At 41.8% G+C, this 23,935-nt stretch overlaps 3 protein-coding genes across 3 annotated transcripts in view; 2 read left to right on the forward strand and 1 right to left on the reverse strand.

The window, feature by feature from the left end:
* Positions 1-128: 128 nt before the first annotated feature.
* Positions 129-9,331, forward strand: LOC139642946 (krev interaction trapped protein 1-like). The gene is made up of 17 exons (XM_071518016.1): positions 129-327; positions 789-958; positions 1,705-1,861; positions 1,973-2,065; positions 2,164-2,293; positions 3,038-3,281; positions 3,661-3,776; positions 3,950-4,093; positions 4,643-4,799; positions 5,511-5,618; positions 6,133-6,289; positions 6,667-6,818; positions 7,020-7,186; positions 7,426-7,513; positions 7,605-7,811; positions 8,560-8,676; positions 8,905-9,331. The coding sequence occupies exons 2-17, from the start codon at positions 857-859 to the stop codon at positions 8,992-8,994; spliced, it is 2,229 nt and encodes a 742-aa protein (XP_071374117.1). The 5' UTR covers positions 129-327; positions 789-856; the 3' UTR covers positions 8,995-9,331.
* Positions 9,332-10,605: 1,274 nt separating this feature from the next.
* LOC139643071 (lanosterol 14-alpha demethylase-like) lies at positions 10,606-16,584 on the forward strand. Its single transcript, XM_071518226.1, has 10 exons — positions 10,606-10,956; positions 11,042-11,140; positions 11,227-11,403; positions 11,823-11,949; positions 12,641-12,815; positions 13,161-13,280; positions 14,025-14,220; positions 15,026-15,121; positions 15,467-15,635; positions 15,739-16,584. Exons 1-10 carry the CDS (start codon positions 10,789-10,791, stop codon positions 15,915-15,917), a joined length of 1,506 nt encoding a protein of 501 aa, XP_071374327.1. The 5' UTR covers positions 10,606-10,788; the 3' UTR covers positions 15,918-16,584.
* Positions 16,585-16,627: 43 nt separating this feature from the next.
* LOC139642576 (A-kinase anchor protein 9-like) overlaps positions 16,628-23,935 on the reverse strand; it is a 71,738-nt gene continuing 64,430 nt past the window's right edge. Inside the window, exons 47-57 of the mRNA XM_071517475.1 lie at positions 23,466-23,810; positions 22,076-22,378; positions 20,987-21,204; positions 20,691-20,796; positions 20,284-20,478; positions 19,571-19,810; positions 18,886-19,118; positions 18,684-18,778; positions 18,403-18,565; positions 17,759-17,892; positions 16,628-17,151 (exon numbers count right to left, since the gene is read on the reverse strand). Coding sequence (XP_071373576.1) covers positions 17,108-17,151; positions 17,759-17,892; positions 18,403-18,565; positions 18,684-18,778; positions 18,886-19,118; positions 19,571-19,810; positions 20,284-20,478; positions 20,691-20,796; positions 20,987-21,204; positions 22,076-22,378; positions 23,466-23,810 — 2,076 coding nt within the window. The 3' untranslated portion in view covers positions 16,628-17,107. The remainder of the gene's footprint in view (positions 17,152-17,758; positions 17,893-18,402; positions 18,566-18,683; positions 18,779-18,885; positions 19,119-19,570; positions 19,811-20,283; positions 20,479-20,690; positions 20,797-20,986; positions 21,205-22,075; positions 22,379-23,465; positions 23,811-23,935) is intronic.

Raw genomic sequence — 23,935 nt, forward strand, 5'->3', positions numbered from 1 at the left:
ATAAATGGGGCCACATCCAGTCCGTCAGTAATAAAAGCTGCACTGGGACAATGTTTGCATCCTAAATTTTGCACTGAGTCCCCCTCGCCGCCAGAGTCCTCTGTTGTCCGGACCGAGCCACTGTAATGTGAGCCTCGTCTGTTTCTCCCCGCTGCTGTCGGCAACCCTGCCCGATGTTAAAAGGCCTATTCACTCGGCAACTCTAATTTCTCCTTTGAAGTTCACCAGGATCAATGGCATAGCCGCAGTTTGTGCTATTTTTTTATGGAAAATGAAGACCCACTAAAAGTTACGCTTCGCCCGTTTGAAGAAAGAACATCGTTTTCGGTAAGTTTCAGCTGCCTCACGAGCGGAAAAGCTACAGCTATTTGGTTCATAAAGTTGATCCTGTTTGATGCCAGCACAGTTACACCAACGCTAGATCGAGCAGCGTATAGTGAAGATTAAAGTGGTGAATAAACACTTTGTATTTAAGTGTTTAGAGAAAGGCAGCAGCGCGCTTGGTTTCCGGGGCGTGACTTCTATAACTGTCAGGACTTGGAAGTTGATTTGTGAACTGTCTGCCGCACTTTATAGATGGCTAATTAATTAATTGGCTTGCACATATTGGCGGCATGCAGGCCCAATGTTAAATTCGTATAGAAAAGTTTTTGTTTTACATGGAAAATAGTCTTCAGCGGGCCGTTTGATGACCCGAATACGCACGAGCTGTCTCTGCTGTCAAGATGAAGTCACTTGACGCTTTTGTGCTGATAATATTTCCTCCACCTATGCTGTGTTTATTTCAGGGATGCCTCTCCATAGTATCTGGCCCTTGTGTAGGATGTTCTGTTGGATCTGAGGACGAGTCGACACCATGGGCAACCAAGACGGCCTCGAAGATGTGTTTGTCGCCGTCATTCGCCCCAAGAACCAAGTCAGCCTGAGCTCGAAGGAGTACCGAGCTAAAGCCTATGAGGTAAATGAACTAACTCTGACTCTCTGCAGCCTGCAGGCCCAGAAGTCATCATCTACTGTCTCCTCACCATCTGCTCCGAAAGTAAACACCGCAAAACAAGGAAGGAAGCTGCTGAGTTTCCCCATCCTCAGCATCTAACCTCCTAAAATGCCTAAATACTTAAATCCTCTCTTCTGTATTTATCCAATCAACACTTTTGGGAAATCAGGCACAGAGGAGTGGTGCACCCAAATCTTTAGGGGGCAGTAAGTCACACAGACACAGTGCAAAGAGAATATTAACATGATTATTGTCAGTTTGATACTATCTGCATGTTTATATTGAGTTATATGCTCATCCCATTGAACCAAATGTTAATGTTAGGTGTGATATCAAACAAAACTTTTCAAATAACATTCCTACCGTACCTCATTTTGTCAGAGTTTTTAAATACAATTTGCTTGTTATCATCGATTTAGACAGCAGGATTGTGTGTCACGATATCCCAAAATCAGCATATCATCACGATATGATTACACTGAAAGACAATAAATGATAATATTGATTTATCGGCCAGCCCTAGTGAAGGAAGGATCTAAAACATGAGGAATGGGGAGGGAGGATTACTGATGCGTGATCTGTTACATAGTTATAATCAGCATAAATAAATACTACAAATGAAAAGCATGACACTAGTGACCACACCCACTCTCTCTTCATGTAGTTTTGAGTAAAGTGGAACATGACTTGTGTGTTTCTTCCGTAAGATCCTGTTGATCGAAGTGCCTTTGGAAGGGAAGGAGAAGAAAAGAAAGAAAGTCCTGCTGGCGACAAAGATCCAAGTGGGAGGAGACAAAGCCAGATCCATTTTGGATTACGTTGATGAAACAACCAAGCCGATATCCAATAACCAAGGCTTCATAGGTGAGTGTTGTATGTTTGTGCCATTCAGACAAGAGGAACAAGTCACTCCTGCTGTGTGTGTATGCAGATTTTTACCTTTGGATTGACCAAACACATTTTCTTTTGCTCCAGGAAAGCGCGTGGTGCATATGAAGAAATTCCTCCTAGATGGAGACAACGAAGGGAAAGAGGCCTCGCTTTTTATTGTGCCAGTCAGTGTCAAAGGTGAGCCGAAAAAAACAAAGAGCCTGTCTTACTAAATTGATCGCACAGGTATCATGTGATGTAGTTTAAGCTCTACATCTGTGTCTCTTTCTGAACAGACAACAGTAAGCCTATCTACAGTGCCGGCAGCCCCAGCTTCTACTGCTTTCAGGACATCATGCGGGTCTGCAGTGAGACCAGCGCTCACTTCTGCTCCAACACCTCCAAGATGCTCCTGGCCTTAGACAAGTAAGGAAACATCTGAAAAGACGATCTGTTCACTGAAGAGCCGTTCATAATGCAGATGAGCACTGAATAATTACGTATTATGCTCTATCAGCAAGGTATTATTATAGGATTGAATTGATAAGAACAATGAAGTGTGTAATATATGCAAAATAATAAAATTACAACATAATATTATACTTCTTCTATATTAGAAATCACCTAACAGCCTGCAATAGCTGTTTATGGCTAATCAAAAATTTGTTGTATCTGTGTTGTTAAGTTTACTTTTAAATTCTGATAAAGAAATCTAGGTCAGGTATGTAAATCTATGATTATTATTACTATTTTGGCCATCATAGATAATTAATGCAGTTTAATGTATAGGCTAAATAAACAACACAAAAAGAAAAATGATTAATAAGAGTTTCTTCCATTGTATTAGATATTGCAGAATTAATTCTTTATCATGATTTAATGTGAGCCCAGAATGTTGGGTGCAACCAATTTACATTTCATCTAACTTTTAAGTGCTATATTCTGTAAATCTTGATTGAATTCACAAATGAAATTAAACTTGAACTACATTCAAAAGGCTTAAAACGTTGGGCACTGCAAATAACAGATAAGACTTAATTTAAACTGGTTTAAGACTTAATCCACAGCGGTGAAACCACAAACAGGAGTGAGACTCCATTGCCAGTAAATGAGATTCGGATGATGCTTTTGGGAAACCGGGCCTTACCCTCGCCTCTTCGACCCCCACAGATGGCTAGCGGAGCAGCACACCGTACCTCACGCCATTCCCGCTCTGTTCCGGCCGGCGCCCGTGGAGCGGGTGAAGACCAACGTGAGCAACCCGGCCTACAGCAGCGAGGGCAAACTCACCGACGAGGGTCTGCACATGGGCTACACCGCGCTGGAGATCAAGAGCAAGATGATGTCGCTGGAGAAGGCCGACATGTGTATCCTCAACCCGCTCTACGGCTCCGATCTGCAGTACACCAACCGGGTGAGAGACCTCAGCAGCTGATGGATAGAGAGAGAGAGGAGTTATGTTAAATTTTAAAAAAGGGAGCCGTTTCCAGATTAAGACTGGGCTAGCAGAAAACTTACTTTTTAGTTTTGATAATTCATCTGAAGCCAGTACTAGGCTGTCTGATAGACAATCAGGCACCTCATTATCTATGCATCCTCTTGACCAATCATTAAAATCAGCTATATTTGACGTCATTTACACCAGGAAGCAGATTGGATATCTGAAAGGGTTTGATTCTCTTATAACACAGACACTTATACGGTTATAATATTTTTTGGTAACTTTACTTTAAGATGCCCTTTGTTAATGCCCTGTTAATATTTATCCCGGCTGTCCTGCCTTTTACTTGCAGGTGGACAAAGTTATAATCAACCCTTACTTTGGACTTGGAGCACCGGACTACTCCAAGATCCAGATCCCCAAGAGGGAGAAGTGGCAGCATGGTCCCAACAGTGTGACAGAGGACAAGTGAGTCTTCCATTAAACTGAACCACACTGTCATTATTGTCAACCTTCATGGCTCACAAACTTCCACTCCTCTCTGTGTCTTATTTCTCCTCTTTCCAGGTTAGTCAGCGGTCTAGGGTGCAGAAATACCTTAAAAATAATCTTTAACATGAGACTCTCCCCCGTCTCCCTAGGGAGCGTCAGTGGGTGGATGACTTCCCCCTGCACCGCAGCGCCTGTGAGGGCGACACAGAGCTGCTCTCCAAGCTTCTGGACAGCGGCTTCTCCGTCAAGCAGCTGGACAGCGACCACTGGGCCCCCATTCACTACGCCTGCTGGTCAGTCTGAGGCTCGTCTCACTGCCCAAAAACATCTGAGTAGGGATGGGACGATGTGCTTATCTCACAATACGATTTGATATGCGATATGGGGTTCAGGATTCGATATAACAACAATACAAAGTAATAAAAGTTCAGTGACGACAAAGTATGACTGTGCAGAATTATGTTTATTTCTGAGCCACAGATCTTTCTAGCAATGGCATTGACTTACTAGAATATAAACAATAACTTAAAAATGTCATCACAAAGTGCAAATAATATAATTTAGATGGAGAGCTTGTGAATAAAGTGTAACTAATATCGCGATTCACTGTTCTGCCCCATGTTGCATATTGTCACATTTTTGTATTGCGATATATTGAATCGTCCCATCCCTATATCGAACTATCAAAAAGCTGTTTTTTTTCTATGACCTGGACTTGGATTTGTCTTCTTCATCATGGTCTCATCTTATTCACCATCTGATCATAGGAGGGCAAGCATATGGTTAATTTAATGCTTAGAGATTTTTTTGCTGAATTGCAGTATCTGTTTCGTCCCGTCTAGGCATGGTAAAGTAGAGGCGACCAAGCTGCTGCTGGAGAAAGGCAACTGTAATCCCAACCTGCTGAACGGCCAGCTCAGCTCCCCCTTGCACTTTGCTGCCAGAGGAGGACACTCTGAGATCGTGCAGCTCCTGCTGCAGCATCCTGAGATAGACCGGGTAAGAAGGACACAACACTTCCCTTTCTTCCTCTCAACACATTAAAGCTGCAGTGGATGATTTTCACAGGGGGCGTTAGAGTTGTAGCATGCCACTGATAAAATGCTGCCATTACCACATACTGTATATGAATTGCTTTCCATCAGGAATGTTATATTTCCCTGTTGGTTTGTAACATCTCTCTTACTAGTGAACCAATAAAAAACTAAAAACATTCTGAACCATCACTTCTGAAATAGTAGTAATAACATCAACATATAAAAACAGTTGGCTATATGTGTAGCATAGAAAAACATAAAAACTGACAAACTGTACAAAACATTATTTTTACTGGCATGACTACTTTATTTTTTGAAACAGTTGGAGCAGAAGCTTCTCCACCACGGCTTTCCATCCCTTGATAACCAGTTTTATTCCAGTATCAAGGAATCAGAAACTCTCTCAATAAATTAGACTCAATTTATTTTTTATAGCCTACAATCTTCCATAATTTCCAGCATGCCAGCTTTCTCCCTCTGTTCTGTTCCCTGGGCTTCTGAACTCATCATATGTTGGCCTCATATCTTTAAATTTGTGATTTGTTTTCCTCTTGTATTAAACTGAATTTGATTGTGTCCTCTTGTTGCTCTGTAAAGCACGTTGTGATGATCTCGTTTTCCAAAAACACCTTTATAAACAGATGTGACTTGTTTTGCCTTGCCCACTAAACAGCACATAGAAGACCAGCAGAAAAGATCGCCTCTTCAAGTGTGTGAGGAGAACAAGCAGAATGAGTGGGAGGGGACAGTGAAGCTGCTGCAGCAAGCCAACAGCAGACCAGTGAGTCACACCTCAGACACCGACATCCGTTACCTTCTAACAAACACTGTATCACACCAAGATGAGAAGAATACACCAATCTCCCTCTTCCCCTTGACTTTGGTCTTAATTGTAACTCTTATTTATTTTATTTCTGACATACTTACTGTACATGTGTGTATATTTTTGAAGCTTGCCACTAGGTGAAGAGCTTGTCTGGAAGAAGAAGCTTTTCGGGGGCGGTGTTCATAGACTTTCAGTCATTTTGGATGCTCTTTCACTTTCATTTACTTATATGTGTGGCAGTTACCTCTCCTGGTCAGTAGATGGTGCTATCTCCTCTGTGAGTAAAATCAAGGATAGGCCTAAGCAGGTTTCCTTGGGTCTTCATCAGCTTAACCTAGAATTATTGGAAATTGTGAATGTAGAATTGACAGACAAAATGGGTGGTGAGCTTGAAACTAGCACAAATCTAGTCTTCAGTTGTTTTTATTCACTTATTGAGTGTATATATGTGTTTGTGTTTGTTCCACAGTATGAGAAGGTGCGTATCTACCGCATGGACGGCTCGTACCGCTCGGTGGAGCTGAAGCACGGCAACAACACGACGGTGCAGCAGATCATGGAGGGCATGCGTCTCTCCCAGGAGACGCAGCAGTACTTCACCATCTGGATCTGCTCCGAGAACCTCAGTGAGTCGGAGGGGCCGCAAACTCATCCTGTGGTTGTAAAACATTCTGTGACCAAACACCATGACCTGCTCATTTAACTTAACAGGAGACACATTTTACATCAGAAGTATGATCAAAATGCAGTTTTTGATTCAATTATTAGTAATCCAAACACAAGATTTTTTGACCCCATTATATAATATAGTCTTTTAAAGCAATGAATGCAAAGATCAATAATCTGTGGGGGAAAAAAAATATTTTCCTTAATGTGCCTGTCTTTCAATGTCACAATCGGGTCACAATTTCTCTCAGTTGAACAATTACCATTTTAACCTACAGTCTAAAGTGATGAAAGTGTTAATACAATGGAGTAACATTTGTGTGTGTGTGTGTGTCAGACCTGCAGCTGAAGCCCTACCACAAGCCCCTGCAGCACCTGCGGATCTGGACAGAGATTGTGACGGACCTGACGGTGCTGGATCCTCAGAGGGAAAACCCACAGCTGTTCCTGCGGAGAGACGTCCGGCTGCCTCTCGAAGTTGAGAAGAAGGTAGCCGACATTGTACAAGAGGCTTTCATGGTAGCATTGTGTTTCGACAGAAAGTATGGAACTGTGTTTGCTACCACTATAGTTGGGGAAAAAATGGAGGAAACACAGATTTATAGTATACAGCAGTGTTCTGGTTGCGCTAAATGTGCTGAATTGCTGACTCTACTTTTATCTCATTCTTCTTCTCCTGTTTCTTCCCAGGTGGAGGACCCCCTGTCCATCCTCATCCTGTTTGACGAGGCGCGTCACTGTCTCCTCAAGGGCTTCTTCCCCTCCCCGGACAGCAAGCTGATCACACTGGCCAGCCTCCTGCTGCAGATCATCTACGGCAGCTATGAGAGCAAGAAGCACAAGCAAGGATTCCTCAAGTAAACCGCTGTTTTCTTATCAAATTTATGATTAAAGTTATACCACATTGAATCTCTGACATAATAAAATTAATATTCATTATGCATTGTTTGTGGCATGTCAGGCTTAAGTAATGCTAGAGAATTATGCAAATATTATCAGCAAGAGATGAATTTCAGTTAAATGCAGTGCTTTTTAAATCCTGAATTCAGTGTAGGAAGGAAAAACTCACCTTGTCTCCATGTTTTGTTCTCAACAGTGAGGAAAACCTTAAATCCATTGTGCCGATATCCAAAGTGAAAAGCAAAGCGTACCATTGGACCAACAGGATTCTTCACGAATACAAGGTATAGTCGCATTTTCACGGTGAAAACTCCTCTCGTCGTCCAAATGAAATCCCATTGTCGCCCTGTGTGACTCCCTCTGCTTCTCCCGCAGGCGCTGAGCACCAGCGAGGGCGTGAGCAAGGAGATGCACCACCTGCAGCGGCTCTTCCTGCAGAACTGCTGGGACATCCCGACCTACGGAGCGGCCTTCTTCACCGGCCAGGTCTACACCAAGGCCAGCGCCAGCAACCACAAAGTCATCCGCGTCTTCGTGGGCGTCAACACCAAGGGGCTGCATCTCATGAACATGGAGACCAAGGTATGCCACCATGTTGTTTTGTGTGTTTTAAACTTGAGCTATACTCCATATTTTCCTGCTGTGTGATCGGCAAATGTCTGTTGCATTAAACCGAAGTGAAGAGAGGTTCTCAACCTGAAGCCTGGTGTCATTTGTGCCTGCAGAGGGCGCTCTGGGACAGTTTTCTGTACATGGATCAAAGGAATAGTTCACCCCAAAATTAAAATTCAGTCATTAAGTACTCAGTCGAAACTTTGCACAGAAGTTTGAACGGAAACCAAACACAAAGCAATGTTGCTGAGAAAATCTAGGAGATAATGAGGTAAATATTGGACTTTTGGGTCCACAGTGTAATCGCTTGGCTACAAAAAACTTGGATTACGCTGCACAAGCTGTTTGGAGAAATGTTGGGCTCCATTAACTTCAGTAGTTTGGAAGAAGGCTGAGATGGAACTAATGGGGCTAACTCACTCTATGTTTGGTTTTCGTACAAACTTTAATGGAGTTTCGACTGACATGGAGGTGAATAGTTAATGACTGAAGCTTCATTTTGGGGTGAACTATTCCTTTAAGCTAAGTTTAAGACAGAATAATGACTGTTCTCCATGATTCCAAACATTTAAAGCCCAGGACTTGGCTTAATTTATTGTTAGGAGAGCTTATCAAGTGAGCAGAAAATATGTATGGCTTTTTGAATATCTAGAGTGATAATGTCTGTCTCTCATGCATGCTCTAGAAGTATAATAGTTTTTCATCTGTGCGATCCCAGGTGCTCCTCATCAGTTTAGAGTACGGCACGTTCATGTGGCAGCTGGGACACGCTGACCAATACTTCCAGATACACAGTGTGGAAAACAAAATGAACTTCATTGTGCACACAAAACAGGTAACTTTCCAACACCATTCAAGTGGTGCTGCATTGCTTTTAAGATAAACAGCATCTGTAGGGACTATATCAGAAGTCCTAGAATTACCTTATCCAACTACCAAAAATAAATGTAAGCAGCCTAGAAAACATTTATAAAGCCGAGTGTTTTGATTAAAAATTATTGGGAATTAAATCATATTGTCTCTTGTGTGTTTTGCTCATGACAAAGTTTTTTTTCCTTCCCAGGCTGGCCTTATTGTGAAGCTTTTAATGAAGCTGAGTGGACAGATGACTCCGAACGATAAAAGCTTATCAGACAAGTATGCCTATGGCTGATAAACTATTGAAGACAACACAGCTGTAGGTTACTTTTTAGTTGCTTATATCGGACTGCAGTAAACCTGGATGGAGAGCAAGGTCAGCCTCTCACCAAATGCATCATTTTGTATATTACACAGACCTACCGATATATATCTTTCACATCTTCACATTGTGTATTTTGACTTGCCTGACACCAGACAGAATTGTAAACTCGTTACACTCCATTTCCAGAATCAGTCAACTCGGTGGAGTTGGTGGATTCAAAGGTCTGGACCCAGGCAATATTTTGACTATTCTTATATTGGAATTGCATGTAAATATGTTTATTTAATGTTTCATTTTAATAAAGTGAATAATGTATATATGAACATTTGTTGTTGAAAATTTGTCCCACTGTTCTTTCATTTCACATCAAAATAATTTATTAATAAAAATGTCATTCAAACTGATCAGAGATCATCAGTTCCAGAAACCATTATGAATCGTTTAGAGACATTGGGCCAATGGAAAATTATAACATAACACTTCATGGGGGCAAATAGTTTAAAACTGACTTAAGTAAAGTGATAAGCTCTATGAAGGAAAGATGTAGATTGTTGCTTTGTCTACCCCAGACTCTGTAGAAGTAACTTGCAGCCCTGTGGACAGATGCATTAGACTCCATAACACTACAGGTTAGCAGAATATTACGATCAGTAACAGATCTAGAAGATGCAACCAGAAATTGGTTGAAAACAGCCAAGTTAGAAATAGGCTACTATTACTCCTATCTTCTGTCCTATAGGAATAGCATGGAAAGTAATAGTACTCAAAATGCTATATTAATACTATATCAGTAGCACTGCAGGGCTGATACTGATGATAATAATGGAATGTTATTCAAAGTCCCATAAACACCATACAGTTCATTAGGCTGTTGAGTCACAATTTATATTACAGACAATTCATTAGTAATACCACAGTCTATATCACAGAATTTTCTGGATCACCAGTCATATTTTTTTCTTTTGGGAACATTCAAAGTACTTTAGAATCATTTATAGGCTTGCAGAATATGTTCATTTTCCACCTCAGTATTGTGCTTTTGTTGAGATAACAGTTTGCATTTTCCTATTTCACTCATACTACAAAAATATCCATCTGTAGGAAGTAATTTAATTTAAGAATCATAAAATCTTATTGCCAATCGACTGCAAACTGCCAATTTTCTTGAATCAAGTAATGTCACAGTCTTGGTACCAGTGGCTTTCAATATTTACACTTTTTATTGGAATATTGGAAATATGTGGAACATTAAATTTTTTTCAATTCAATTTTAAGGCTCAACACCAGACTAAAAAAAACGTAATTTTTGGCAGTGCAGTCCTTGTAAATGACCGGTCCATCTTAAATCTGCGATACACAAAACACACAAACCATGTTCCTGCTGCTGAGTGACATCATATAGCAAGACATCGGTTCAGGTAGCGCCAGCCAATCACAGCGGCGGTTGCTTGATGGACACACGGCCAGCAGCCAATAGGAAGCCTCCGTTGGTCAGGCGGGGGCAGGACCAGTATTGACAGGTAGAGATGTTGGGGAAATATTACCAACGGCCTCCCATCATCAAACTTCTCTAACAGGGAATGATTACAGCCGCACAACTTTGACTCTGCAGAAGTGAACGGTTATTTTAAGGGATCCGAGGAAGAAAAAAAACGAGTGTAATGGTTTTCTAGCCTAATTATTAGACTACGGAGATAATTTGCCGGTTTTCGGGGGGGTCAGTGAAGCAGTTTTTTGGGACGAGATCCAAGTGAGGAAGCTACAATGTCGATGCATCTGTATCAAATAAGCAGCAAACTGCTCGGAGACACTGTCGGGAAAATGGGCGACAGTTTGACATCCGTGATGCTAGCAGCTTCAGTGATCACTCTCACTCTGGGATATATCTCCAAACTGCTGCTCAGACAGCCCCAGTCCTGTGACAAGGACCAGGTGAGTCAAAATCCTACAAAAACGGTTAAAAATAGCGTTGTCAGTTTGCATTTATCATCCACTAACTATGTTTTTCTCTTTATAGAAATACCCGCCATATATCCCCTCCAGCATCCCGTTCCTGGGTCATGCCGTTGCATTTGGGAAAAGCCCCATTGAATTTCTCGAACATGCATATGAAAAAGTAAGCGTTGAAGTTTTCCCTCACTCTCCCTGACCTGTCCACATGTTTTAAGGAGCTATAGTTTATACAGTGCTCTCCGTCCACAGTACGGCCCCGTGTTTAGTTTCACCATGGTGGGGAAGACCTTCACCTACCTGCTGGGCAGCGAGGCGGCCACTCTGATGTTCAACAGCAAGAACGAGGACCTGAACGCGGAGGACGTTTACTCCAGACTGACCACCCCGGTGTTTGGCAAGGGGGTCGCCTATGATGTCCCAAACCCTGTGAGTCTAATTAAACTGGGAAAATAGTAAAACATATAATGGTGTAAAAAATGTTTCTATTCATATTTTATAGTACTATTTTCGATTTGAACTGCTAATTTGTATTGCTTGGATGCTTAATGTCTATTGCTTTGTGTCTGAATATTTTTGTCTGCAATTTTGCACTGCACCATCTTGTTAAATTCCTTGTATGTGCATATGAAGGCTACTTGGCGACAACAAATCTGAATCTGAATAAAAATGGGTATATTAAAAGCAAAAGAGTCAAATAAATGACAACAATGCTTAATTAAGAGCAAATATGTATTAGAAAGATCCTGCCAAGTAAGTGTTTTGCTAAAATAATATCGCCAGTTAAACAGTGATACTCCAGATGATGCTTTTCAGCTGTAACACACGTGTTGTATGATGTGTTTTAGATCTTTCTGGAGCAAAAGAAGATGCTGAAGACCGGACTAAACATCGCTCATTTCAAACAACACGTCCAGATCATCGAGGCAGAGACCAAAGAGTATTTTGAGAGATGGGGAGACAGCGGGGAGAGAAGTAAGATCTGTTACACATCAGGCAGATCTGACATGTACCCTGTCATGGTGATGATTTCAAAGTGTAATCTGTTACAGATCAGCTGTTTAGAACAGTAACAAGTAACATCCACTGGAATATTGAAACTCAGTAACAAACTGAATACTTCTGGGTCACTTTACTTCAAAAATTCATAGAATATGCTGTTAAATGAGCAGTTTATTCTGCTTAACAGACTGCATTACAACTGCTGTTTCCACTATTTTACAATTACATTTAAAAAAAAAAAGTGGCCCAGTTGAGTAATTTACGTAATCAGACATTTTTTAAGTGTATTTTTTGTTTTATTTGTTTATTTATTTTTTGAAAAAGTATCTGTAAATTGATGACTTTTTTTTTTTTTTTGCAATTTTTGCTAAATATATAGTTACCAGTTTTTTCCATTAGATTACTGATGGGAACCTCCCAAGGTCTCGATTTTGATGAATACCTTGAAAGCTCAAAATGCTGAAAAGGTGATTCTGGTGTAAAATCTTGTGTACAGTACAGAAAAAAAAACACTTTCCAAACCATTTCACAAGAATAGAGACAAGAAATAAAACATCAAGCCCTATACCTGAGGATGCATACTGTGTGTCTGTCAGGTAGCTTCAGCATTGCAGGTCTCACACTAACTGAATTTGGTCCTAACATGAGCCCGTCTCCCTGTCAGACCTGTTCGAGGCCTTGTCGGAGCTGATCATCCTGACGGCCAGCAGCTGCCTGCACGGGAAGGAGATCCGCAGCATGCTGGACGAGAGAGTGGCCCAGCTGTACGCCGACCTGGACGGAGGCTTCAGCCACGCCGCCTGGCTGCTGCCCGGCTGGCTGCCGCTGCCCAGCTTCAGGTGGGGCTGCTGCAGGATCACAGCACACACACCGCACCCACGGGACACAGGCAGGACTAGATTTCACTCGACTAGACCGAGAAATATATATTCTAGAACAAAAAAAAGAGCATCAGAGGCAAAATAGTACATCTTGTATAAAGGCAGAAAAATACAAAAATACCAAGAGAAAGCTTATTTATTATTTAAAGGAAAACAACATCCGTACATATAATATATCAGACGACAAAGAAAAGAAAAGTAGAAAACCCGGGGTAAAAAAATGAAGAAATGACACTGAAGGTTTTAGACAAAATGGTTCAAATGTAGTGTGTGTGAAATGCGTCTGACTCTTGTTTTGGGCAGGCGGAGGGACCGAGCTCACAGAGAGATCAAGAATATCTTCTTCAAGGTGATTCAGAAGCGCCGGAGCTCCGGGGAGAAAGTGGACGACATTCTGCAGACGCTCATTGATGCCACCTACAAGTAAGATGACTTCAGTCACTCAGCTGGCCTAATTGATCTTGGTAGCTGAATGGCGGAACACGTTGTCCGGAAATAGTATGTATTGTTTTCAAACCTAAGCTCATGTTGCTGGATCAAATTTCTTTCTGTTGAAAAAGGCTTTTATTTTGAAAACTGTGACTGAAACTCCTAGCTTTACACTGGTACAGTTAGTTCACTTATAGTACAAATAATATATTTAGTACTGGGTCAATTGTACAGTTTAACGTTTTTAATTGGGAGATTAACACCATCGTGATCTGCATCTTCATCTGCAGTAGGCAAGTTAGTAAATCAAGAACATACCAGGAAAATATTACGATTATACAAAGTGTTGTGCAGTTTTTGCCATCACATTAGGTTTGTTCATAATTTGCAGTCAACCTGAACTAGTCTATGTTGCCAGATGGTAATTTGATAACCAACTGTTAAAATTAGCTATTTACTATCAGAGCAGGTAACTACAATGTGATGAGTTGGCAAAGCTGAAATGGGGAGTGGAGTTAATAAAATTACTATTATTGAAAATTACTATTACTTTATGGTAAGATGTGACATTACCAGAACATCTAAATAGGTTGTGTCACTTACATCTACACAATAGACCCTCAGCCATTAAGAAAATATGATAATGGACTTTTTATTATTATTAAATTATATCAGCAATAAAACTTCACATATTGGCCGTTTGAGTGAAGATGTTGAAGATCTCTTTCTTCCCTTCAGAGACGGACGGCCGCTGAATGATAACGAGATAGCGGGGATGCTGATTGGCCTCCTGCTGGCCGGTCAGCACACCTCCTCCACCACCAGCTCCTGGATGGGCTTCTTCCTGGCCAGAGACAAGAGCCTGCAGGAGCGCTGCTTCACCGAGCAGAGAGCCGTGTGCGGAGAGAGCCTGCCGCCACTGGACTTTGATCAGGTACGACTCGTCCGTACACTCGGGTTCAGTCATGTGTACGAGTCACATGTGTTCCCAAGCCCATAGACCAGTAGCTTTCAGTATTACATCAGACCACATAATGCCTGCTGTCTAGAGAAGAATGATTGTTAAATTATTGTCAGACTATTGTTAAATAGTGATGAAAGCTATGATGCCTTATTGATTTTATTCAATGCATGAAGATGAAAGAGAAGAGAAAGGGTAAAGATATGTTTTAAGCCTTGAGACAGATTGTGCAGAATGGGGTGAAACTCAGTATTACAAAGCAGAGGTGTGACCAAGTCAACTTTGCTCGAGTCCCAAGTCTCAAGTCAAGTCCCAAGTCTAAATATAGATTACCAAGTCAAGTCAGAACAAATCAAAAGTCCAGTATCAATTTAATATCTTAAATAAAACAAAATGTCTAGGACTTTTCAACTTCAATAAATTCAATCATTCAATACAAATTCAGGAAATAGAATTCTATTGTCTGGTGGAACAAATCTCATCACTTTCAAACCAAGTCCTTTACACAAACAGAAGATCATTTGTCAAGACTTTAGAAACATTTTCAAATCATCAAAGTACAAGTCAAAGTCAAGTCCCAAGTCAACAGAACTCAAGTCAAGTCAAATCTCAAGCAATTAAAGTCTGACTTGACTCCCCACCTCTGTTACAAAGATGTCCCAAATACCTTCCACACTTGATGTGATATAAGTAATGATTCCTCTGGGCGGCTGTGTTGCTGTTAGAAGGAAACGCTTTCTCACACATTCCTAATGGAGTTCACTGGTGTCTTCCTCAGCTGAAGGATCTGAGCCTGTTGGAGCGCTGTTTGAAGGAGACGCTGCGGCTCCGCCCGCCCATCATGACCATGATGAGGATGGCCCGCTCTCCTCAGGTGAGAACATCTCCATCTGCCCGGGTTTAGAGGTTAACCACATCAAATTTTATGTGCACTTTACTCATACCTAGTGTGGTAATTGCGAGTGCTGAATCATATATTCAGTTGTATTCCAGAAGTTGTGCCTTTTAAGTCTTCTCTAATCTTTCCACATCCAGTTTTCATGCTGCATTTTCCTGACATTTCTAACATGATGTCAATAGTAAAATAATTGTTTACGATGACTTCTTCTCCTTTCCTTTTCATCCAGCAGCAGATTGCTAATAACTGTCCCTTTTCGTGCGGTACGCCAAAGGCAGCTCTTTACCAAAGTTTTGTGTGTATTGTCCCTTGTTTCCTCAGACTGCAGCAGGCTACACCATCCCGGTGGGCCACCAGGTGTGTGTGTCTCCCACCGTCAACCACCGTCTGCAGGACACCTGGATGGAGAGGATGGAGTTCAACCCCGACCGCTATCTCAATGACAACCCAGCTGCAGGGGAGAAGTTCGCCTATGTGCCTTTTGGAGCCGGTGAGGAGAATGAGTTAACCTAATATTTTGTAAATAATTTGTCTGTATTAAAGCGAATCCAAACTGTACACTTGTTAATAATTTCTTCTTCTCCATCTTCCAGGCCGTCACCGTTGCATCGGGGAGAACTTTGCCTACGTCCAGATCAAGACCATCTGGTCCACCATGCTGCGCATGTACGACTTTGACCTGGTGGACGGCTACTTCCCCACAGTCAACTACACCACAATGATTCACACCCCTCACAACCCCGTCATCAGATACAAGAGGAGAAAACAGTGAGAGACCGGAGGAAAGCACTGGAGGGGCGAGGAACAAAAGACTAAAGAGAATACAGTCAGAGATCCTGAGTGTTTGAAATACAGCTGCAACTTCTTAGGACTTGAAATCGGGAAAATTTAGATGAATGCACTACATTTAGATCTAGATGTTAAACCTTTTATGTTTTGTGCCCTTCCTCCTTTATCTATCCAGTCTGAGGTCTAGCCCCTTTGAATATCAACATAATACATTAATTTTGGAAATGTGGTGTTTCCAGAGCAAAAGACACTGGCTGTATGGCTCTGCCTTCAGCTTAGAGCAAGTCACTGATATTCATGTTCACAATGTGAATACTAAAGAAATGGAAATGGTTTGACTAATGTAGTGCCTTGATGGTGGGAATATGTCTGTTGATTGAATCAACTCTTTAAGCTGGCTTAGTGTAAGTCTTGGCCCTTGTACTGCATAGTGAATTTATTTTTGTTTTGTTTTGTCCTTTGATGTTGTTTGGCTCTTTAGTTCCAGAAAAACATGTATAGACGGTGTTGAACCAGTCAGCGCAATGACCACACAAAAATAATTTTCAATTGTTTTGCCCTCATAATGTTTTGATTTTGCTTTTTAGAAAAAAAAAGTAGATTGTAATTTCATTGTAAGAGACCCAATAAAGTTGTTGTCTAGCCTAAACCAGAGGTAAAATGCACTCAAACATTTCAAATATTATAGTCCTCTTTATTTCAGTTTTTGACAAAATACCCAGAAAATTCAAAGCTCCTACGCTTTACAAAAATACGTTCTCTACAAATGTCCTCTGTAGCCTGTCCGAGAAACCGGCCTAAACAAAACACAGTGTAGTGTATATTATCCAGTAGCAGCCTCCTTAACAATAAACCCAAACATTCTCTACATAATGCTCCACCCATACAACAACACATAGATATAAATTAATCACAGGGTTTTAAATTAGCATTTGACAAATATACATGATTGTAGTTCATCCACAACAAAGAGGCAGATCAAATTACAAACATAGCTGTTTTCAAGTGCTGGCGACAAAAAGCCTGAATACAAGATGTCATACACTAAAAAATGGGTTTTGGTCCACATGGAATATACTGTCCACACCAGAATGATAGAAAACAGCAGAGCGCTCAGCACAAGAAAAGGCAACTGAGTTTCTTCAAGCCAGTTCCAAAGTAACTTCTCAGCGTCTATCTTCTCAAGCCAAAGTGCAATTGAGCATATGAAGAAGAACCTGGGGAGAAAATAAACAAAGTTCCCACACTTTACAATGCAACTAAAAACTTTTTTCATAACTTCACATCAAATTTTCATCACTGGTACTACTGTGGTGTATAAAGCAACGTTTACAAATGCTATGACACTGAAAATTTGTTTTGTTTGAGTCTTGGTCAATTGCATTTTAGCCTACTAATTTTTGTTTAATTGTTCCAAATTACTCCTGCAATTTTTATTTTTATAGATATGATAAGAGTTCATAGAATTATTTAAAATTTCCTGACTTTTCCAAAAGTTTAATGATATTTTACAATTATCTAAATCTTTTCCAGGATTTTCATGACTGTGGAAACCTCCCAAACCACTTTATGGGGAAATAACAAAAACAAAAAAACCCCTAAACTTAAACCATGAGACTGGAAATATTGGGGTCCATATTAGGAGTCAAACCCCAACTTTTCCATTAACCTGATCAAAGGTTCCTTATAAGCCAATGAATTCCAAATTGTAATATTAGTCTTTTATTAGGCAATTCACTGGAAAACCTAATTCTACACACATTTTCACAGTATCACACAAATCTGTTAAGTGTTTGTGTGTGTGTGTGCGTGTGTGTGGGTTACCTGATGTCACACTTCCCAGCCTCCTCTGCAGGGCCTCCAGTCTGGAGATGTAGTCAGTGAGCGCTCGGTCAGGATCGTAGTTCTGCAGGTGGGAGCAGGTCAGAGCGCCATGGGGGTCTCCAGCCAGGTGAAACCTAAACAACAGCAATCACCTTTTAAGTAACATAATTAAAGGCCATCTCACCCATAATACATCTGAACTCTATTTTGGCTCAGCCTTCATGATTTTCTACGAAATATTTCCACCACTTTCACAATCATTTCATGAATACTGAATTAATCTTTACGTTGATAGATGAAAGCTGACACAAGGAATTAATCTGAATTTGTGAAAATGCAATGTGGCTCTTATGACATTCTTATGAATGCTTTATAAACGTGTTATGTAGTTCATATAAAGTGCAGATTATATATTGACACTCTATCCGTATCCTATTCTATTCCATTCTACTCATCTGTATCCTTGGTACAGTAGTAAGTAAGTAAATAAGTAAACTTTATTTATAATGCGCCTCTCAAATGTTAGAAGGTGCAGTACAATAATAAAACAGCAATACAGATGACAGAAATAGAGATAAAAAAAACCTAAAGAAATATAAATTAAAACAGACATAACACAAATACAGCAAAATTGCAAATTGCACCTGTGGTGTGTGGAGGAGACCGCAGATCTGGGGGAGTCTCGTCCGCTGCGGCCTCTGCTGCTGGAGCCTCCTCCTCCTCCTCCTCCTCCTCCTCCTCCTCCTCGCTCTCTGAACACCTCCACACTCACTGGGTGAAGATAGGGCGATTCCCTCACATCCGTACCTGAGAAAGACAAACAAATCCCTCGATTAGTCTTTGTTTACACTTATATATGACGTTCTCCAACACAAAGAAGGCACAAACATAATAGAATTGACTGGTTATTTGGGTCTCCTGCTACCTATCGTCTGTCCCGCTCCGTTCTTGTTGACGCTGCTCGAGATTACGCCGCCCATCCCTGCTGCCTTCTGCCACCGCTTCACTAGGAAACGCATTCTGGAAGCAAAGAGAACGAAAACAGTTTTGTCAAAATGACCATAACAGCAGGGTGTTAATGATATAAGCTTAGTTATACCGTCCAACCCGCAGTCCCTGTTGCCTACCTGGAGAGGGCGATGGAGACTCGGACGGCAGAGCGGAAGCGCGTCAGCCCCCGGCGCCGCTGGCTGAGGGAGTCCAGGCTGGAGAGAGACGGCCGGCCGCCCATCCTGGAGATGAGCGACAGCGTGGCCTCCTCGCACTCCTGGAAGCCGCCCAGCAGCAACAGCAGATACTTCTTCTGGTAGATCAGGGCCTTGCGGAAGCTTTCCGACCGCAGGTATTTCCCGTACATCCTCTGGAGGCGCGGGATGGAGAGTAGAAGAGGGAAAAGGAGAGTGAAGATAAGCCTTACATGCTTGCAGTTATTTATCTATTTATCCAATGTCAATGCTTCTTTTAATTTTTGTGTCCAGAAACAGCCAGTATTGTATTACAGTATTTAGCTAATGTTAGATACTTTTCAATGCCTATCCTTAGTACTGATATATATATACAGTACTGTGCAAAAGTCTTAGGCACATGTAAAAGAAAAAAAGTACAGCGAAAATGCTTTCAAAAATAATTAAAAAAAAAAGTACTATAAAGAGCAGTCTACTGACACACTAATGCAAAAAAAAAAAACATCTAAGACACAATTTATATAAAAACTCTTTGGTGCCTAAGACTTTTGCACAGTACTGTATATATATATGATAGTAAGCTAGTAAGATTCTGTAACAGGAATCTAACTAGCAACAGCAGGAGAACTGATCTACAGTCAAGTATTTGGCTCATTCTGCTGACCTTCAGTGCTGCGTTGTCAGCCTCGGGTCCAGTTATGTCTCGCAGGGTGTCGGTCCTGATCTCTCCCCGGAGCCGGGACACCTGGGCCTGGGCCAGGTGCAAGGCTTTCTCCAGGCGCGTCCTCTCTCTCGTCCACGCCTCCCGCTCCTGGGAAAGCAGGATGCCTGCCGAGTCCGCCTTGGCCACTCCTCTCCTGCTGCCAGACTGCAGGAGCAAATTAAATATGGACACTTAGTCAGGGTCTACTGCATGGCATTACAGGAGTTGAAAAACAAAACAAAAAAGTTAATATTTGAGCTGGTCAAAATGTGAAGCTAACAGCGCTTCCAATATGTTTTATCTTTATATAGCTTTAGCTTCAAGGTAGCATTCATTTAAGTCTAGTGTAGAATGTATTAATGACAAGCGCCTAAATGCTGTTTTTATTCCAACCACACTTTCACTTCTTGATCTTTACATTTTCAACATATCTAACACTATTATATTTATTGTTTGAAGGAGGCTAACAAACAGTAAGTGCCTATTAAGTAAAGTTAGTACGAGTCCTATTTTTGTACTATTTATTATTACTTTTTACTGTATCATAGGTATAACAACAATCCTGAGTGGCACTCTAAGCTCCTGATCTTGGAGCTGTTGTTACTCTCTATCACAAGGTTTTCCTGGGATCTACTCACGCTGTCCCCTGATCCCAGTCCAGCCTGCCGGTAGCGGCGGAGCTCCTCCTCCAAGCGGAGGGTGAGGTTTCTCAGGTCGTTCTTCTCTTCGGTCAGACGGCTGACAAAACCCGTCAGCTCGGCGTTCTGCCTCAGCAGCCGCTCCGTCAGGGAGTTGGAGGTGCTGGAGGAACCTCCTGCCAGGTGAGCCGCACTCTGGAGGAAACACACAGAGGATTAAACAAGCAGTCACAACCAGACCTGGACATATGAGGGGCTCAACAGATTTTAATCATTTTGGAAAAAAAAAACAGTTGAAAAACTGAAAAACCTTGACCACAAAGTCCAGACACATTCAAAGTAGGAGCGATACAGTTTAAAAAAAAACTGCTACCATCAGCATGCAACAGGAAAAAATATTTTCTAACCTCCGGGGCAGAGGGTAGTCCTGGGGATTGCTGCAGCATAGTGATGACCTCATTGATGTTGGACTGCACCCAAGACAGCTCCTCACTGTCCACCTCTGTTGTCAGTCTGCATTAAAAAGTGTGCAAAGAGCAGCTATCAGTTAGAGCCAATCAATTAACTCCCATAAAGCTGTATTAGAGCTGCTATGTGTCCTGCGTGTCAGTGACATTTTTATGGATTGTGTTAATTTATGCAGTATATGAAAAACTACATAAAGAGTGTCAGATCCATAAAGGAACTTTGACTGCTGCTGTACCTTCCAGTAGACTTGCTGGTCATGGTGCGGATCTTGGAGGCAATGAGGTGCAGCTTGCCCAGGATCTTGTCGGTGGTGCGCCAAGGTCCGTGGTGCGGTCCGCTGCTGTGTCCCGTCCTGCTGCTGTCCAGGAGGGCGGCGGGCGCGCTGGAGCCGCTCTTCTGCTGGAACACCCAGTCTTTGGTGCGGTCGGTGGACTCGCTGTGCCAGAGGGCCGGCTGTTTAGAGAGACACAACATGAATTAGCTCAGAGGATCCCAAAACTTTTCATGTCATGGACCCCCAACTAGATGAAAAAAAAAAACAAAGCACGGGTTGTGCCTGCAAGATGATTTGGCAGAACACAATTATGCCATTTGCACAGATAACGAGGATTACCCCATGGCCAAACCTATTAATCCTTCACCTTTGCAGGTAATGGGCACAGACCACATTCCTATTTCTATTAGAAAAGGTGACTGGCAAAAAAAACTAAATCAACAGGAGGCTTTTTGGATTTATAAACTAAATATCCAGGCCTAAATGAAGGTCTAGAGTTTACTGCTTTTTGTAATGCATGATGGGACTGGTGTTTATTACGCCATCTTGTGATATTTTTTGGTATTTACTGCCAGCAGAGTGCTTACTTTATGTAATGCATACTTTGCAAGTTTATTGACTTAATTTGCTGAATGTGTTGTATTAGGTTTTACACTATGTTGCCCTTTTGCACTTCAATGTTTTGGCTATTGGTTTCTGCAAATGCTGCACCTGATGCCAACTGAGGTACCGATGGGAAGCTGCTATATACAGTATAAGGACTTGTATACTGGGCAGTTCAGTTTCACTCCCTGACAAAGGCTATGATGCCAAAACATATCAGAGTTTTTAATAGTTCATTTGAATCTAAATATAGTTTAGGAGAGTGCCTTGGATCTTTTATTTGTTGGTATATAGATGGAAAAAAATACTTTGTCCAGTACAAAGGACTATTAAAGAGTTAACACAGCTAGAATAGAATTTTAACAAGTTTGAGAAATCAAACTTGAAAAATCACTGAGAAAACAGGGGATTTATGAAGAGCACATGATCCCAGGAGTTGACACTCACACTGTGGCCCTCAGCCTGCAGCGGTCCGCTCCTAGCCCTCTCTCCGTCACTCTGCTCTCCTAGCTGGGCCACTCTCTCCTCCAATCTCTCCTTCTCCTCCTCCAGGCTCTTCCTCCTCTCCAGTTCTCTGTCCAGCTGCTCCTGGGCCTCCGACATACGCACTTCCAGGCTCTCCAGCTGGGCCCGAGCCTCCAGCAGGGCGTCCTGGTCCCGTCTTGACCTCTGACTTACCAAAGTCAGTTCCTCCTCTTTCCTTACCACCTCGAGCTTCTGGGCCTCCACCTCACCTAGAAGATGCACCACCTATAGAGAGGTGGGAGGAGAGGGTAGAAAAGTCAGATCAAGTGCCTTTTTTTATCCTAAAAATATAATTCAGTTGGTGTAGGTAGAAGGTAACCGATTGCTGGCTGATAGAGTTTCCACTACCACTCTTCAGACCTGTTATTCTGGACAAGCAAAGATATCCTATTTAGTTTGATGAGAATGAGACAACAAGCTAGATTACACAAACACCAAAGGCGCTGTACAATACCATGGGAGCCAATATTTTTACCATGAGTGGTCCCAGTGCAATGTTGCAAGTCTGAACTGATCATTTTAGAAGCAAAGCATTTACACAAAAGACAAACTTTAATCATTACCACTGCATGGTCACTAACGTGTAACAATGAATCAATAAAAACTTATGTAAAGTATATTGTGCATATCTTGCAGACATATTCAGAAGAATCGAATAGCAATTCCTACAAGAGGGTTTTTAATGCCTTCAATAGCAGCCTTTTTTGCATTGGTTTGGCCAAATTGTGTCTTTTCATAATTCAAATAGAGGTTTGATAATGTCCGTCTTCTTTTAAAGCACTTCTAAAAATGTATTTTTTTATTGAAAAGCCTTTTTATAACAGTTCTATTATCAAAGTACCGGTTCTTATTTATCATGTCATGTTTTTTGTCTTTATTTTCTAGGTTCTTGTCTGTACGGCTTTGAACCTGCTGCTACTCTTCTGTAAAGCACTTTGTAATGCCGTTTTTGATAAGTGCTATATAAAGTTTATTATTAGTATTATTATTATTGTAATAGTCTGAAGTCTTCTGGCATGGGATTTTTATTTCAAGAATTTTTTTTTTTTAGGTATTCACATTAGAGTCAAATGAGCAAAAGAACCATTCCATGTAGGCTGTGGGTGTAGTCTGAATTCTTTTGGCGTTTTAAGGTTTTAAAAAATAGTGTACATCACAGAATACATGTTCATTTTGACAGTGATGCAAAGAATCAACATTTATATTTGTTGCCCTCTGTCCTGTGACAATTTGGAGCAAATTCCTGAATAGAGCCGAGTCTTGGCCCTTATCCCCATGTGTGTGCTGGTACAGTACATGACAAGCATCCTACCTGTGCATGCTTCTCATCCAGCTCCCTCTGCAGTCTTTGCAGCATGCTCCCCTCCTCCTCCAGCCCACTCCTGTCCTCCTCTGCCCCTTCCTCATTGGAGGGACCGCCATCTGAGGAGACACCCGTCCGCAGCTCCCTCTCTCTCCCCAGGGCGCTGCTCATCTCCTGGGCCTTGGCTCGCTCAGTCTCCAGCTGGACTTGGAGCTCCTGAAGGCGTCGGTGGAGGTTCAGGCGCTCCTGGTCAGTCTGCTGGGCGAGCTGGGAGGACGCCTGGCGCTCCTGCTCCAACGCCGAGGTCAGCTGGGCCACGCGGCTCTGCTGCTCTCCCAGATTGAGATGCAGGTCCTAAAAAAATATGGGAAGAAATATAGTTTGGTTTTAAACTGCACAGTACGCTGTCAAAACAAAAAAAAAAGAATCAATGTCACTGACAAACAAATACATGGCAAAAATGGATGAGGAAAGACAAA

The sequence above is a fragment of the Centroberyx affinis genome, unplaced genomic scaffold (genome assembly GCF_046629955.1).
Source record: "Centroberyx affinis isolate AG114_WGS23_722 - 3 ecotype Tasmania unplaced genomic scaffold, CSIRO-AGI_Caff_v1 ptg000046l_1, whole genome shotgun sequence".
In the NCBI taxonomy this organism is placed as follows: Eukaryota; Metazoa; Chordata; class Actinopteri; order Beryciformes; family Berycidae; genus Centroberyx; species Centroberyx affinis.

What these genes read in the sequence shown, in the direction of transcription:
- LOC139642946 (XM_071518016.1), top strand. Translation starts at nt 857, where the DNA reads ATGGGCAACCAAGACGGCCTCGAAGATGTGTTTGTCGCCGTCATTCGC. An exon ending in ATGCTCCTGGCCTTAGACAA is followed by an intron (nt 2,294 to 3,037) that starts GTAAGGAAACAT and finishes CGACCCCCACAG; the next exon opens with ATGGCTAGCGGAGCAGCACA. An exon ending in GGATTCTTCACGAATACAAG is followed by an intron (nt 7,514 to 7,604) that starts GTATAGTCGCAT and finishes CTTCTCCCGCAG; the next exon opens with GCGCTGAGCACCAGCGAGGG.
- LOC139643071 (XM_071518226.1), top strand. Translation starts at nt 10,789, where the DNA reads ATGTCGATGCATCTGTATCAAATAAGCAGCAAACTGCTCGGAGACACT. An exon ending in GGGAGACAGCGGGGAGAGAA is followed by an intron (nt 11,950 to 12,640) that starts GTAAGATCTGTT and finishes TCTCCCTGTCAG; the next exon opens with ACCTGTTCGAGGCCTTGTCG. An exon ending in CTGCCGCTGCCCAGCTTCAG is followed by an intron (nt 12,816 to 13,160) that starts GTGGGGCTGCTG and finishes TGTTTTGGGCAG; the next exon opens with GCGGAGGGACCGAGCTCACA.